At 47.0% G+C, this 17,454-nt stretch overlaps 2 protein-coding genes across 6 annotated transcripts in view; both read right to left on the bottom strand.

Moving 5' to 3' along the window:
- Window positions 1-21: 21 nt before the first annotated feature.
- Window positions 22-4,787, bottom strand: LOC139059887 (tigger transposable element-derived protein 6-like). The gene has a single exon (XM_070538419.1). It carries the CDS (start codon window positions 2,530-2,532, stop codon window positions 1,006-1,008), a length of 1,527 nt encoding a protein of 508 aa, XP_070394520.1. The 5' UTR covers window positions 2,533-4,787; the 3' UTR covers window positions 22-1,005.
- A 4,775-nt stretch (window positions 4,788-9,562) lies between these two features.
- LOC139059886 (sericin-2-like) overlaps window positions 9,563-17,454 on the bottom strand; it is a 104,783-nt gene continuing 96,891 nt past the window's right edge. For all 5 annotated transcript variants that reach the window (XM_070538414.1, XM_070538415.1, XM_070538416.1 and 2 more), the window contains one exon: window positions 9,563-10,903. Coding sequence is in view for 2 of the 5 variants with exons in the window: in XM_070538415.1 (XP_070394516.1) it covers window positions 10,854-10,903 (50 nt within the window). In the remaining 3 variants the exon portion in view is untranslated. The remainder of the gene's footprint in view (window positions 10,904-17,454) is intronic.

The raw sequence follows: 17,454 nt of genomic DNA, 5'->3' as shown, positions 1-17,454 counted from the left end.
CAAAACTGGAAAATCGGGTGGCGCAAGTGCATTTCCAGTTTTGTCAAAGCAGCCATTCAGCACGCGCCGCAACGGCGGAGGTGTGGCCAGTGCGAAACTTCGCCGCGGCGAACGTTTCAGAATACGTCCCCAGGACAAAGGCTTCTCTCCATGATCTCTAATTATCCCTGTCCTGGACCAACTGATTCCAACTAGCACCCGCAAATTTCCTCATTTTGTCGCACCACCTAGTCTTTTGCCGTCCTCTACTGCACTTCCCTTTTCTTGGTACCCATTCTGTCACCTTCACGGTTATCTACTCTATGCATTACATGACCTGCCCAGCGCTATTTTTTTCTCTTCATTTCAATTAGAATGTCGTTTATACCCGTTTGCTCTCTGATCCAAACCACTCTCTTTCTGTCTCTTAAAGTTATGCCTAGCATTCTTCGTTCCATTGCTTTTAGCGCAGTTCCTAAATTGTTCTCAAGCTTCTTTGTCAGTTTCCAAGTCTCTTCCCCATATGTCATCGCTGATAAAATGCACTGATTGTATACCTTCTTTTTCAATGATAATGGTATGCCTCGTTAATTCGATGTCATTGGGACCGCAGAAAATCTTCAAATTCGGTTTGCCACATCCTGTCATGTTCAGGCTCCAAGGGCTCCAAGGCTCCAAGGGTCATGTTATTTCTAGTTGACCAACTACATGCAGCATTTGAGAATTTCCACAGTAGCACTCAACAAAACTGCGGATAACATTCAGCGATCCGATAACTTCCCCGAGAGCGGGTGCTCGGAACGGCTCGTTAGCGCCGCCATTGTCGCTGTGATCGCACATTGGCCGCATCAGCGGTAGGTTCACACTCCAAATCTGAGTAGCATGTTTGTTGATCTTTTTCAAAGTTCAGATACAGTTGAGCCCGCTTATAACGAACCCGAGCGTCACGCGGAATTCGTTCGTTCTATCCAGAAGTTCGTGGTATGTGGGCCACACACAAAAATTGACATCAATCAAAACAAAAATTTATTGAGAAAGAAAATCGGTGATCGTTGTCTGCTTCGTCAGAGCACACCCAATGACGGCAGTTTCAAGCTTGTTCAAAGCTGCGATGTGTTCGTCACCCAAGGCCTTAAAATACACAAGATTTCTAAGTGCCTCAATATGGCTCACTGCTGTGGTCGCGCTTACGGGTGCTGTCTCCGACGGATTGCTGTCGTCGTCCGATGCTTCGGCGTCGCTTGATGCCCGCACTTCCCGGACGGCGGTCTCGTCGCAGAACGACTCCGCAACTTCAGCAGCGTCGTCCACATCAACAAAATCTTGCCAATCAAGATCGCAGCCTGCCAGGTTAGCGTCAACAACGCGTCGCCACAAGTCGTCGTCAGGCTGGCTTTGTTCAGTGTCTTCAATGCCTGCTTCAGGTGCGTCAGCGAAGCCGGCCTTGCGAAAACAATTCCGGATGCATTCGGGTGTCACTTCGATCCACGCCGCTTTAATCATTTCTATTGCCGAGTACAGTGAGACCTGCAGAGGCACATTGGCAGCGGGGCGATCAACTGCAATCAGCATCCGCAGCACAACACGGCGCCTGTAGGCCGCTTTAAACGACCGTATTACACCCATGTCCAGCGGTTGCGCTTTTGAAGTGACATTTGGTGGCAGAAAAAGCAACTCAACTGCCGATAAGACAGCTTGGACATGGTGGGCGGTACAGTTGTCGAGAATCAGAAGAACTTTGCACCCTTTCTTCGCCATGCTGCTGTCAAAGTCGATAAGCCATTCCGCGAACAACTCGCATGTCATCCACGACTTCGAGTTATGCCTGTAACGCACTGGTACATATGTGCGGAAGCAACGTGGCCTCTTTGATTTACCGATGACAAATGGCAAGCATCGATCGCTTCCATCCATGTTGGTGCACAAAAGCACAGTTATGCGAACTTTGCTGTGCTTGCCGCCAGCACATTTGTCACCCTTCATAGCGTGCGTTTTGCCAGGCAGCATTTGATAGAACAGCGCCGTTTCATCCGCGTTATACACATCCCTTTCAGCATAACTTGATACACGGGCCAAGTTTTTAGACATCCACATGTTGATGTCTTCGTCGCTTACCGATGCCGATTCGCCGTTGATGGTCTTGAAAATAATTCCGTGGCGGAGCTTGAAGCGATGGAGCCAGCCATTGCCAGGAGAAAAATCTGGGAAGTCCAGGAGGAACGCTAAGTCCTTTGCTTTGGACAACATCAGCGGCCCGCTGATGGGAACATTGCGTGCTCGAGTATCAAGGAACCACTTTAGAAGCGCGTCTTCAACGTCTGCATATGTGGCTTTCCGTAGGCGCTTCCTCGTCGCAGAGTCCGTGGCGGCACTCTTGTAGATTTTGTCCTTCTCTTTTAGTATCGTGGATATTGTCGATTTCGACAAACTATACTTTTTCACCAGTTCGTGGTTTTTCGCGCCTTGGGAAAGGTCTTTCAAGATCAACAGTTTCGTGGCCAAGTTTAAAGCTTTTCGCTTCACTGTCGAAGTAAACGCCGGCGAATCGGCCATCTCGGATAGGCACGGGACCACACCAGTACGAAACAACGCCGACAACGCTAGCACAACCACACAACACCGCACAACCACAAGCAAGACAGTCCCGCAGTCATGTGAGGTGTGACGCGCGGTGTTAAGGGGGGGGAGGAGGGAAAGAGGGGGTACAAAAGCACGTGATCACGTGCTACGTTGTCAATTGGTGGAAAACTTCGCCGCTGCCCCGACGTCGACGATGGCGAGTGCAGTCCCGTGGCCAATGAGCTGTCACTTTCAGGCTTCCCTTCGACTTGCGTGTTCACGTTGTTCATGCGTTGCTCATGCGTGCTGGGCCGGCTTTTTTTTTTTTTTCTCGTTATCGCGGCGATCCCCTCGCCGCTCCTCCGTGCCTCCGGCGAGACGCCGCGGGAAAGCCAATTCTCGGAGCGTGCACAGCACAGGGTCGGCGGTTCTCGCCACGTGGAAAGTGGTCCGCGACACCAAGGCTTTCGCTGTAGCCGATCGGCTAGGCTCGCGGGCGTTCGTTGTAGCTGAGACCGAGCGCCATAGCCTAAACGTATATTTTGACGGTCACGCCGGACTTGTTCGTGATAAGCGAGCGTTCGTCTTAAGTGGGGCCGTTATAAGTGGGCTCGACTGTACTCGGCGAAGCGAACTGCACTGGATTCGCTATCTCTGCGCAGAGTGCACTGATGCGGTCACAATCCTCGGCTCCTTCTTCATCAAGTGCACGTGAATAGTCAGCATCGACGGTGCTTTCCTTCGAGAAGCCATCGTGTTCAAAACACCGCATGACCAAAGTGGGTTCCACTTGCCTCCATGCATACACAATAACACACATGGCCCCGAGGAGGTCGATGGAGTACTCCTTGCCGTTGTCGAAGCAAAGGAGCATGCGCTCGACCAGGTGGTGGCGGTAAATCTTCCTTGTGTGTTGAATGACGCCTTGGTCCATTGGCCGCGAGATCGACGTGGTGTTCGGAGGAAGAAATACCATCCGGATAACTTTCAGGTGTGGGATGACGCCATGCGCTGGGCAATTATCAACAAAGAGTACATTCCTGCCTGTGGCCGCGAACTTGCGGCCAACCTGCCGAACATAATCTTCAAATATTGCGCCTGTGACCCAAGCTTTCTTGCTGTGCCGGTATGATAAGCTCATCTCTTGGCGGCAGCCGTGCATTTTTAAAGCAGCGAGGCTTCCCACTCTTTCCAACTACAAGTAGCGGCAGCTTGTGTTTGCCACACATGTTCGCACCGAACAGAACAATGATTGTTTCCTTTCCCTGCTTTTTACCCTTGACCGCGGTGTCCTTCACTGCAAACGTTTGCAGCATCTTGTAAAAAAAGGACTGCCTTGTCAACGTTGTACACATCGTCTGTACCGTACTCGCTAAGCAATGGAGCCAACATGTGTTCCTTCCAGGCGTCAATGACCCTCTTTTTGCGCTGCCGCTCTCGCCACAGACTGCTACGAAGGTCAAATTATTGCGCTCTTTAAAACTGCTGAACCATCCATTGCTACACTTGAACTCTGCATGCCGAAGTTGTAGAGCCAAGTTGCTGGCCATCTCCCGCAGTATCGTCCCATTGACGGGAAGGTGGGCTGCGTTTGCTTTCTACATCCAGCGAAGTAAAGCTGATTTCACATCTTGGTACGTGGGAGCCCGTACTTGCGACCGCTTCAAAAAGAAAGGGGGGACTTTATATGCAGTTGAATCCCGCTACAATGAAATTTACGGTGCCCGAAAAAAAATTAGTTCTTCGTTATCACAGAAATTTGATACGAAGCGCAGAAATAATTGCTCAAGCAGAAGCAAAAACTTTTAATGCCAAAAATCTGTAAGCTTGGCTTATTTGCGCTTCACGGTGAGCACTGCTGTCACGTGATTTTCACATTCAGTCTGCAGACCCATCGCGACATCGTCTTCACGGACATCAACAAAATTCCTCATTACATCGAAAGCGTCCATCACCTGTGAGGCAGTTGCCTCAGCAGGCACATCCTGTACGTCATCTTCGACATCAGAAGAGTCTTCATCATTGCAGGCGGCTTTGATAATCTGCTCATCATTCACCTCTTCATGAACTATAGCACAATCGTCAGCACCGATGTATTCATCAAGCTCGAGATTGGGCAACACATTTCCCATTTTTTCCAGTGTTTTCCAGGCGGCCGTGATCCCCAGTGCCGCTGACGCCTCTTCGTCTAAGGATAATGAATAAAGGGAAAATGAGACACCCACCTGTTCGTAGCAATTGCTGCAAAGGAAGCCCATGCGGGTTCCTCAAAAGAAAAGCCTCATAGTTAAAGAAAAATTCGTCCTGGTCAGGGACTTTTTCTTCAACTATGAGGCTTTTCTTTCTAGGAACCCGTATGGGTTTCCTTTGTAGCAATTGCTACGAACAGGTGGATGTCTCATTTTCCCTTTATTCATTACTTCTCTCCACCTTGCGGGTTTCCGCAGAACTACTACATCAGAGTCTAAGGATAGATCTTCGGCAAATCCGGGTGCCTAAAACAGTTTGCAATTATTGAGTGACCCAGTGTGTTCCTGGCAGCAGACATAATTTGCAGTGCCACGTACATGTCCACCTTCGTGTCTTGGCTGGTTTTACTGTTGAAGAGCAGCCGCTGAATTAACCTCCCGCGGTAAGCGTGCTTCAGGCTCAGAATCGCACCCTGTTCGAGAGGGTGTAGGACAGATGTGCAATTTGTAGGGGAAAACATCAGCTCCGTGTTAGTGAGCTTGCCTTCTTCGGAGTGATGGGCTGAACAATTGTCCAGAAGCAAGCAAACTTTATGGTCCTGCCGCTTCATGTTGCAGTCGAATGCCACCACCCACTCTGTGAAAATAGCACGGGTCGTCCATGACTTGTTGTTCGCCTTGTACTGCACAGGTAGGCTACGGGATCCCTTGAAACAGTGCGGCTTGGCACTTTTCCAATGAGTAATGGAGGACGCTTGTCAGAGCCATCCATGTTTGTGCAAAGCAGCACCGTCACACATTTTTTGCTGTTTGCCGCTGTGACAGTGCTGCTCCTTAATGTCGAGCATCCTGGCCGGCAACATCTCGTAGAATAGCCCGGTCTCATTGGCATTGTAGATGTCTGCCGGCGTGAAGTTGCTTAAAATGCCGGCCACATTGCTCACCTTCCAAGCTCCGTCAACGTCTGCGGACATCGATTTGCTGCACAACACTTTTCCGATGATGTTATGGAGGACCTTGAAACAGTTCAGCCAGCCAACGCTGGCTTTAAAATCGTCAATGCCGAGTAGGCAGGCGTGGTTCAAGGCTTTTTGCTGGACGATGCTTCCATTGAGGACGTTCTTGCCGTGTACTTCAACAAACCACGCATGCACCGCCTTGTCCAGCTCTTCATGGAGGGGCCGCGTCACCTTTTTGTGCTTGGAAGATGTGCCTGAAGCAAGTGCCTTTTTTACGCTGTCCTTATTTCCTAGAATCGTACACAGCGAACTGGCCGGAATCCCAAAGTCTTCAGCGATTGCCACTTCCTTCCTTCCACTCACAGCTTGGGTGATGATTTCAGCTTTCTGCTTGAGGGAAAGGGTTTTGTGTTGACATCTCGTCCCACGCATGGATGAAAGCTCGTCGTCGAAGAGACACGCTGCGAGTGACGCGACCACGAAAAAAAAAAAACCAGAATGGCGAAACTGCAATCACATGATTTCGTGCTTACTACGGCTTTGGATTTAACTTAAACTTTTACCTATAACACTTTTTCTGGTTTTGATTTTGACTTCGAAAATTTCGTTGAAGCGGAAACGCTCACCAAAAATGGCTCGTGCAGAGATACTTGGGGCTCTAATTTCTATGGGATACTGACGGGGAATGAAGAATTATTCGTTGTCCTGGAAATTTTGTTGTAGCGGTATTCAGTGTGGCGGAATTCAACTGTATTAGATATATATATGAATATGCTAGTTCTATTAAGGCCGGGTGTATTATTACTGTGTAATAAAACTTTGAAATGATCAATCAAAGGTGTATTTTCTATACAGCAACTATCAGCGTAGTCAAGCATGCTTGGTACGCAGACCACTATAGGGATGTATTCTCAGAAGATCACTTTCAGAGGTAGTTTCACTTTTGCGAGGATCAACAATGGACAGCTGCACACAAGCATCGGGTGAATGCAAGAATCTTGACCGCTGAATCGTGAAATCTCGTGAAAGTGAAGCTATCGCTCAATGTGATCGTCGGAGAATGTTGCCTCAGGCGGCGGCAGCCAATAGTACGTACCAGCAGAATTTCAGGCCGCCAGGCTGACAGGCTGACAGGCTGACAGGCTGACAGGCTGACAGGCTGACAGGCTGACAGGCTGACAGACTGACAGGCTGACAGACTGACAGGCTGACAGATTTACAGGCTGACAGACTTACAGGCTGACAGACTTACAAGCCAAAATAACGTATAGCTGACAAGCTGACAGGCCGACAGCCTGTTGGGTTTCTTGACTGGGAAAGCTGTGCGATAGGCATCTATTGAATGAACATTTGCTGAACTTCATTGAAAAAACCGCAGCACTTGCAAATATCACCAAAGAGCACTGTCTATTCCCAGTCAACAATATTAAGCCACATATATGATTGTTTGGGGAACATGCTCTGCAAATACAGGTGTACCACCTTTTTCTGAAATCAGTCAGTGTTCTTCCCCTTAAGCCCTTGCTCATTGAAGCTATCTATACGTAACAAAGTCAACGCAAGCAAATGTGTCGCTTAAGCAGGTACGTGCAACCGTGCCCCCATTTGTCTCTGAGCTGGCGTAAGACGCCCTCCTTCGATGAACGTTGCAGTTCCTTTTGCCTCGTCCATCAGCGCTGCGCTCTCTCCACCTTATCTTTTTCGCTTGCCGGTGAAAGACTCGTTCATCCCCGCCCTTCTGACGCGGCTTCCTCCACGCGCGTTCTCCTTGCCTGCTTTCACCAGGTGCCAACTCTGCATTTCCTAGAAGAGGTGTCTCGCGAGCTTGCGCAGCCAAAGGAATGCGACGACAAGCGTCCGTAAGGATCGCTCAGCGGCGCGTTGCTTGTTCGCGTGACACTCTGCGGAGCTTTTTAGCGCAGTTGCTAAATAGGGCGTCAAGCGATCGACTAAAAGTGAAATATTGACAGAGGTCGTCGCAGCTCATGTCCATGTGCGATTCCATCATGGCTTAACTTGCTTCGCTTTCTCTAAATTCTCTGCAATTTACCATAATTCCAGGCTCCTGCCTTACGTATACTCCAACGTCGTTGGTGCAGTGTGAGACTCCGGCTGCAAAAATAATGAGGTACAGGAAGAACACAAATATCAGTCCATTCATGCACGTGTCTCTCCTTTATGTCATTCCGAGGCTGCCGTAAAAATGTTTACCAGTCACCACCATCCCTGAATTTCGTGTTCACAACCGCTTCAGACTTCTGACCTCGCGGGTGCCATCTTGGATCCCTATTCAAGTGCTCCACAGCATCTCTCAAGAAGAAACGAATGTACGCGCATCAGCAAAGTCGCGGCATTCCACAGGGTTAAAGGCTGCACCGGCGTATCTCTTTGTTATTATGTGGGTGCGACTCATCCAATAGCTCTCAAGTCAGCACACTCTGACATACATGTAACTGATGTCTAACTCGTCGTTTTTTTTGTGTGGGATGGAGTTTAAATTTACCGTTCCTCTCCGGTGTTGTGGCCGGTCACCGTGACTCACTATCAGCATGGCTTCGAGCTTGTGAAGCGCCTGCGATCTGCATTGTAGTGTCTCCGGCGACCTCACGTGCGCCTCTCATTTCGTGTGACTGCCAAGAAGGCTGTCATGTCAGCATGTGTCTTGAAGCGGCTGTCACTTTTTCTCATAAATTAGTCCCTCTTTATTACTGTGCACATATATCCACATGGACGGTTCTATCAGCTCCAACTGTCCTACCTGAGCTTGATTGACCGATTGAGCTGTGGTTTTATACAACATTAGTTTTAGCATGGTACGCCATCCACAGCAGAAGAATCTGCAGTTTTCTATGGTGCCATCTCTATTTTGATTCAACAACCGCCTAATCGATGGACAATATTTTGCGATCCCAAGGTCACCCTACAAACGCTTCAGCTTGTCTTGCATAATGGTTCTCGTGAACAGACGGTATATGAAATTAGACATACTTCGAGAACAGCTACGACATTATATTTGAGTGGCTACCGTGCCACTGCTGAATTGCCGGCAGCGACAGGCCAAATGAAACAGTAGGCTTGGCTCACCAAGATCAGCGTTTACCAATACCACTGTCAGGAACCGATGCAGCGCGGTATCCTTACTCGCTTGCACGTAGCAGTACACTTCGACATTGCCATTCACCCAGTTTTGTAAGCTCGCGATTAAGTTCTCTGAACTCTGACATGCGATTTCGCCTCTCACCCGGGCACTCGTGAAACAACTGTTACTGTGCCGCCCGTGGTCGGGTATCAAATTCACGAAAGATTATTCATTCCTCATCAGAATGGAAAGAAACAGTACCACATGCAACGCCTGTGCACGTGATGAGACTATAGAAGACATTTTGTGCCAACGCACAAACTACGGCTCCCGATGACATGTTCGGCCTTAGCCGCTTACACGACAGACCGTTCCAGGAACCTAAAAACCTATGAGTATGGCGGCAGACATTTATAATATGCACAATGCCAACGAAGCACTAATGAGCTTCTTGAGTACTAGACGTCTAATGAGTACTAGACGAGCGCTTGTGAGTCCTTTTGCTTCCCCGAGAATGCAATGATCTCGAAGCTAGGGCGAGATAAGGTATAGTGCTGTCATTTGATAGCAATATCAATTAAATAAAATATAACGGATGCACTAAGAGTACACATCAGGGTCTCCCGGCAAAGCGTACGTTTGTATCAAAAGCTTCCCACATTTATACAGCATGACTGTCGAATCGAGGCACCAAAGCTTTCTTAAGGAAAGGAAACCGTTCGAGGGAGCATGAGTGTTTAGCAATTCCGTTTTTTTTTTTAGGGAACTAGAAAAAATCAGCCGCAGACAACATGAAGTGCTCACAGAACTCATTATATTTCTTCCTTTGTACAGGCTTCGTAGACACAGTGACCCGGACACGAAATCTGGAGAATAAAATTATGCACAAAAGACAGGCATGCTCAGTGCGCGCTGACGCAGGTAGTCTTTCCTCATTTATTCATAGGTATATCTGTGCGCATACGACGCCGACAGCGCCTCGAGTAGGTCTATAATCTACACAACTCATAAATAACCTCAACACACCGGTCCACAGGGTTCAAGCTCGTAATGCGCACGCCGACTAATTGGCTTCGCAGGGCAGCCGAAACTGTTTATGCACGACGGCGGCGTGTGCAGCTACAAGCGATTACTGGAATAAATTAACGCGAGAAGAAGGAATTAAACACGGGGCTCCATTTTGTCCAGATACCATCCGGTCTGGTTTCACGCACACATGCACACACAGACACACACACACACGCACACATGGGCGATGGAAAGACACAACCACCTGTACATTGCGCCTCATTAAACATGAGCATTCACAAAACCTGGCTCACTCGAATCTCTCGTAAAACTGAAAGTATTCCTCAGACTTGTGTCAAGAAACACGCGCCAAACACAATGCTTATAGCACTTCTGCGTGAAAGCTTTAACGACAACATTGCGCGTGTCCCGTTTATCGTACAGCGCCATGATGTGCCTCAACTGTCATTGAAGAAGAAAAGTTGCATGAACTTTTCTTTAAAATGGCGCGGTATACTCTTGACTCGTAAATAAATGCATTTGACTTGTAGCGCTTACGTCGTCATGAGATGCTACGACTCGACCGTTACGCACAGGAAGATCTCCGCCTCATAGGCGCATCGGATGAGTGCGAACGATGCGCTAAGAGTCACGAAGAAATTCGAACGTTAGTCACTGAGCAGGGCAGGCCGGTAAGGTATACTTGCGGGCTTGAGAACGCTCCAATGTAGAATGACCGACAGCTTTCGAAAGAGGTTAGGTTAACCATGTTGATCGATATACCACGCCCGCAAAATACAAGGTGTCACGCTCACTCACAAGGTGGTACACGTACACACACATGCACAACAAGAAAAAAAATGCGGACACACAAAGTTTGCTCGCGGCGTCCTTCTGGGTCGCAGAATGTTCACTGACTGAAGCGCCCGGTCACGTGGTGAATAACTGTCGGCGCACTCTTCACTCGCTTGCACATGTGCAGTTCGTTACGAATCACACTCCTTCCGAACGTCTGCGGTTTCTTCTTTACTGCGAGTCACTTGGCGTCGCTGAGGGAGGTATATGACGAACAGGGCCGCTTCAAAACCAGTAGAGGTCCTTGCCGGTCTCTTGAACTTGACTATCGAGCCCTGCGTTTGATTGCATAAGATGGCACAAATGAAAAAAAGAGATAATTAGGGGTGACAAAAGCAACGTCCGCTGTTACACGTCGGACTTAGCTGAATAAGGTCTTTCGAGAGCGCGTTCAGTGTATAAATATCAAGTCACGGCGCTGACGGAAAAACGTGCATTTTTCCGCATTGTACGCCGTGGGGATTCGTGTTTGCTATTAGCAACGACTTTCGTAGACCATTTTTCAGACACTAAATATATCTTCCTAATCATTTTTAAATCGAATCAAAACCACAAGTGCTCCTTGTACAGAAAGGCTGTTTTGTCATTGTGTTAATTTTTGCTACTTTAATCGGTCCAGCAAATATGGCTGTCTTCGTAAGTGGATTCTCTCTCACCCTTTCTCTCTCTGCGTGTCTCTCTCTCTCTTTTTTTCGCCCTTTCGCGTTTCTACAAGACCAGCTACACCATGCTTTATGGTTCAACACGTTTTAGTTCTGAATAAATGTTCAGCTTTCTCTGCAACGGTCATCACAGTGGTTCACCGAGGCGTTAGTCTTGGAAATCTGCAGCGCGGCTCTTGTCGTAATGCGCGAGCTACCACTCACATAGATATCAAGACCCAACGTTGATTGTACCGACATTTTCACTCTCTCTCTCGCTTTTCACCACCGCGTTACTCAAACTGTATACCAGCAGCAACAGGAAAGTTACGCTTTACGCGCTGTGTCATATTAATACGATCTATATGTGACAATCCTCGTTAGGCGCAAGATGTGGACGCTATTTGAAACTCAGCCGCAGAGCCCACTTCACATGGAATAGGATCGTCAATAAGAAGTAAGTCAGAAGTAAGTCGACATGGCCATGCTGAGAAGATGCCACTGTTACTAGAGTAGTGAAACTGGCATTCCATAGTGGTACAGGGAGGGCAGCTGATCAAGATGCACTCGAAATGATAATTTCTTTTTCCTTGCTTGCATATAGGTGCATTCAACTTGAATCATGAGTTCGGTGATCTTTGTGGTGGGACCTATAACCTGAAGAACCAGCCACTGAAATTCCCAGTTTCTTTGCCTCCGAAAGTAAGAGTTTGTTTCATCATGCGGATTACACAGAGAATTGCAATGTGCCGCGCTCGGTCACTGATTACACGCTTGAGTTGCGCCAACTACATTCTAAAAATATTCTTAAGACATCAATAATATGATGTCAGTATATTTACAGGGGCTAAGGAATTTCGTTCGCTGGGCAAATAAAAAAGTTTTATAGCGAACTGACATACAGGTAGCGGGCTGGAGTAAAAAACCCTCTTTTCCGGCAAACAGCATTTCATGAGTACACGCAAAAAATAAGTATGTTATCAGATTAGTATTGTTTACAGTACGCAGAATTACAAAGCTTTTCATGCAGTCTTTCGCAGATACTTGAGGACTCGAATGATTTTAACTGGAACACGTGTACTATTAGCTTTTTAATCTCAGTTTTCCAAAAGCCCAGCAGCATTATTCACAAGCTTTCAGAATCTTTCTTAGCAAGAAACCCGAAACCTTTCAAACAGGAACTGCGTTTTTGAAACTGTACGCTCCAGAGGGATACGTCTCGAGTATTTACTTATGCAGACATTCCGGCGCCCTATGCGGGTGCCTTGCACGCTAGCCTGAGCAAGACCTCAGTTCATAACTTTCATTGACGCCTCATACTCCAACTTAATATTGATCACTGAGTAGCTAGTTTACAAGGATATGCGTGAACCATCAAACAAATTTTCGTGCAACTTTTAGCTTTGCCAGTATAGTGCCAGCCTTCCTTAATTCGGAATCCGTCCTATGCAATAGTCATCACAGATTTATGGGAGCATTTTATTCACGGTATTGCATCTTTCGCTGTCATTCGACGCCTTTCGAGATGTGAATTTAGGGCATACGACAAGCACAAATAGAGAAAGAAAAAAATATCACACTAATTTCACATCATTAGGCGCCTTACCAGTCGTTCATAAGAACTCTAGAAACATACTAGTTACCATCCTCTTGACAATATTCTCCCTCCTTTCCCGGAATAACTAAGCGACGGCCTCTGTTTGAGATCTTTTAAATAAAGGCTTAGCGAGAAGCTACAGGCCGAAACTACGGTCTCCAGTGCTGCTCCACCAAGTCACCCGCGAAGCACTCATTCAAAATAGTTTCAGTTTAGGGTACACAAGCGGCTTGCGTACCCTAAACTAAAACTCTCTATCAACGCCAGCTACGCATAGTGCTAGCCGCTCTTGCAGTTTTATGGAGTTTAACGGGTACGTCTGCCGCAACCCCGCCTAAATGCGGCACACTCCGACAACACAGAACCGACACCAAGTCCGCCAAAACAAGAGCTCGGGGGAAACCCCCGCGCGTTTGTGAGTATACGTGTGATTCTGCGGGGAGAAACAAACCCGGGAGACAGTCGGCAAATTGAAAATGGAGGGGACCGCGCCTCGACAAAAAAAGTCATGGTCGCCTCTTCACAGACCTTCGCCTGCGACCGAAAAGTTACGGCGTGAGTCACGCTTTTCCTGGCCTGGTGGGTCTGCCTCGACGGCTCTTTCTCCCTGTCGCGCTTCGCGAGCCGCGTTACCTCAACGCCCGGCTTTCGCTTTCAGCACCCTCGCATAACGCCGACTCCCGTTTTCCCACTATTCCCCTTTTTCCCCTCCCACGCCGCCTCTCTCTCCCGAGAACCCCCTACCCACCCGCTCCAGACCTGGAGAGCCCGCTCGCTTTCCGGCCAATCAGGAACGAGGAATGCGGCAATTCCTCCGGGCCGGCAAAACATTATTTACTTGCGCCAATGGCCGCGCGCGCCGCCATCATTCCAGCGCCGAACTACACCAGCCGAACGCCACTCGCTCTCCGCCTCGATGCTCCACTTGTGTGCGCGCGCCGCAACGAGGCTTCCCTTCCGAGCGCGGGAAGCGGCGGGATGAAACGCCGGCAGGGTGCGCTGCGAGCGCTCGGACCTCGGTGGCGCCGCCAGGCGAGCGCGAGGCGAACTCGTTTTAATTGAGGCCGTCGCGCACCCCAGTTCCCCGCGCTTCTCTGGCGCGATCGTGATTCCGCGGCTCGCAAAATAGACGGGGGTGCGCAGAGTGCTAGGCAGGCTGGACTAACGGTTTCGCTAGCCTTGTTTCGTAGCCATCACTCGGTGAATTAGGGAGTCCGGGTTCTGCAAGGCACCCCGGCACGGCTTTGCGGCTGTGATGAAAGGCTGAGAACGAGGCAGTGATGCCGGACAGTTGCTTTAGCGCTGCCGCTACAGAAGTACTTTATTGGTGAGCGCAAAAAAGAGAAAAATAGAATAACCTTTGTGACACAGGTGTGCGTCATGGTGCTCTCTTTATACAAGAGTGATGCAGGATAGCACCTAACTCATTTACCTGTAATATGTGGGGAAAAAAGGCACTTCGTAATGCTTGCTTATAAGTTAACATCTTTTAGCTTTATAGACTAGAACGCCAATATTGTTCGCAAGACGACCGTACGAACGCTGTCGGTATGTTTACTTCTCACCAAAGAGAAAGAGCCTGGCTATCTTGCTGTTCTTTAAGCCGGTATGTGTTAAGCGTTCAATAAAATTGTTTTACGTTACGCACAAATTAATATTGAAGCCGGCAATGAAGAGTAAATGAGTGATTATAATAGTAAACCTGCTGTGGCTTAGTTCAATTTAAAAAAAGACTACCACTATACAACTTTCGCCACTTGAACCATTCAAGTCACGGTGCTTGTAAGCTGCGTCATCGTAAGATTTTGTACGTAAGTTAAAGAGGGGGAAAAACGAACACACGACAACCTAAACATAACAAGAAACTAAGGGTACCAACAAAGGTAATATTTTAGAGAAAGGAAAAGAGAAGTTGATGTATTTTTAGCACTTCGGGAGAAACAGAATACTATGAGAGAATAAGAGAGAACAGAACGGGGATGATGCTTACATTCAACTTTCTTAAAACAAATTTTTTAAAACTGACTATAGAACAGGAAGCTAGAGATCATGGTATCATGGATCAGGCGCCTACATATTTACCACATTGTTTGTTTTCTGGGGAAAAAAATGGCTGCGCATTGTTTTGATATCGGCCAGTTGTGAAAGTACAGAGTATTTCGTATCACTGATCTTACAAATGCTGTGATTTCCGAGTTTTGTTACAAAACAAACGTTTTACGTTAACAGTTTGATATACCGAAAATCTACCTTAGTGCAATCAAATCTATTACATATTAGCAGGCGCCTAAATATCAGCAATAAAATATCTTCAGCAAGTATATGATGAATAACGCTAAACTTAACGTTCCTGTAAAGGTATGCGATTTTGTAAACGCTAGCATTTGGAAGAATGCAAATATGACACCTGTCACTGTGTTGACAGTCCATTCGAAACAATTAGAAAAAATAGCATCATGCAGCAGTAACGTTTGAGAATTCATAGATCAGTCCACAGTGAGACACGGTCAGAGCATAGAAGGTTTACGTTCAGAAAAGCCCATGTTTACCGAGGGACGAAAGCATAAAAAGTGGTAGGCTTCAAAAATGACACATTTATACAAGTTGCATTGAAAACTCGTAAGTCGTTTCAAGATGCTGTGAAAGGCAATGATGAATAGCTTAGTTCACTAATCTACAAAGTTGGTATAGGACAAACGGGACAAGAATGTTACATATTCCTAAACAAGGTATCTATAGCGTTCAGTCCTTATGTCTTCAATGCAGGTCAAATGACGACTACGAGATTATCACATAGCTTCACTTCTGTACTCATTGAGACTAAGGCTTCACGTAAAAGTTCATTTATTTCCGCTAGGAGGCCTAATCGAACTTCGACTTTCGGACGCACGCCAAACTTTGACTGCACATACATGCAAGGATACCCAACCTTTCATAGCTGCACACATTACTACATTTATACTTGTAAGACTATTGATTTACTATATATGTTCCGGTGCAGACTAGAATATAACCCCAGTGCTCTCTTTCTTGCATAAAAATAAAAGCTTGTTCCACTTGAACGCGATCATTTAAAGTTTTCGCTGTCTTAAGGACATTGTGTAAGTGCATCGCCCAAACGCCTGCTTTTGGCGACATATTACTTAAATCACAGACATTAGAAGCACTTGGTGTACGCAGTAAATGGTTGTCGAAACGATAAGTTGCTCGACACTGAAGCGCCTGGTGGAATATCAACAGTGCCAGTCATGCGAGAAATGTGGGGTTTGAGGGAGATAAAATAGCCCTATTTAATCCACCTTTTGTTTTAGCGTCTGTTGGTTTTATTAAAACCTCTTTTTTTCCATTTTTCTTCTTTCACTGCAAGGTGTTCGCACACGTGGACACATTACCCGCATTCTCTCTCTCTCTCTCTCCATTCTTTCAATTCCTCTTTTCTCTTCCCAAATGTATGGTTAGCCAACTAAACGCATTTCTGCTTAACACGCCTGCCTTCTTTCTTCCTTCTCTGTGTGTCTTTTTCTCATAGCAGTGAGTTCACTATAAAACCATCTACGCCGACACGCATCGTCAACTGAAGCCTGCAAAACAATTGATAGATACAAAATCCTGCGACCGAGGTTTTCCAGCTTTCTAAATATTCTGCGTAATTTCTACACAATTACTGGACTAATGTTTGTGAATTCAGTTTTCATTCTGCGTTCTTCAGGCATAACATTATAAAGATATTGTTGGAAAATTCATAATATTAAGAACATATTTTTTTTCGAACAACACACTGCATGCTACAACACAAACTGTCATTAAATTACGTGCCGGCCAGCCATTGCAACAATGAAACGATAATAAACTGCTCTTAAAGGGAACGTGCGGCGTTTTCCAACCTGGCTTTGTATAAGAGTAGGCTGCGAAGTGAACTAGACAGGCAAAAGCTGCACAATAGGAAAGCGACATTCCATGCGCAAATAATGACAACAATCTTACGCGTTCCTTTGTCAATTCCCGCTCGAGTACAACCCCGTGACGTTGTGCGGGCCTTATTTTGAGTGTTTGCTGCGCCACGCCAGGTTTTCTTTTTCGCGCCGTCACATTCGTGTGGCCTCATTAGTTCAATGCTTTCGGGGCATATTTTTTTAGGTATAGCCGCCGAAAAGCCCGTGTGGAGCCTGGAGCCACATGCGACGTCACATTATTCGGTATTTCCTAATGCGTGGCCGCCATTGCAACCAAGATAAATGAAACTTTCTATTTTAATATAATGGCCGGTAATTGGCGTATAACAGAGCCGATAATAATTCAGGAAACGGAATGCAACCTCCTTGAGATCGCAGAATGATTAATTGTGCGGTTGGATGACCGCTCTAGAACATAAATATTCATTCCTCTTGAGGCACACTATATGTGTGATAAAATGTTCGTCATCGCGACTATCATGACAACATTCCCAATACTTCTTACGATAGCATGGACTAACATTCGAAGCCTTTACCATCGTTCTATCAAGAAACTCGCTCAAATAAATGTACACATATCTTTCTGCGAAATGAAGAGTATGGCGCAATCCCGCACCAGAAAAGAAGACAGCACA

The sequence above is a fragment of the Dermacentor albipictus genome, chromosome 5, assembly GCF_038994185.2.
Source record: "Dermacentor albipictus isolate Rhodes 1998 colony chromosome 5, USDA_Dalb.pri_finalv2, whole genome shotgun sequence".
Taxonomy (NCBI): Eukaryota; Metazoa; Arthropoda; class Arachnida; order Ixodida; family Ixodidae; genus Dermacentor; species Dermacentor albipictus.
This window is presented reverse-complemented; position numbering and strand designations above follow the sequence as displayed.

Bases quoted from the DNA above. Each gene is read 5' to 3' on its own strand.
- LOC139059887 (XM_070538419.1), bottom strand. From the start codon at position 2,532: ATGGCCGATTCGCCGGCGTTTACTTCGACAGTGAAGCGAAAAGCTTTA.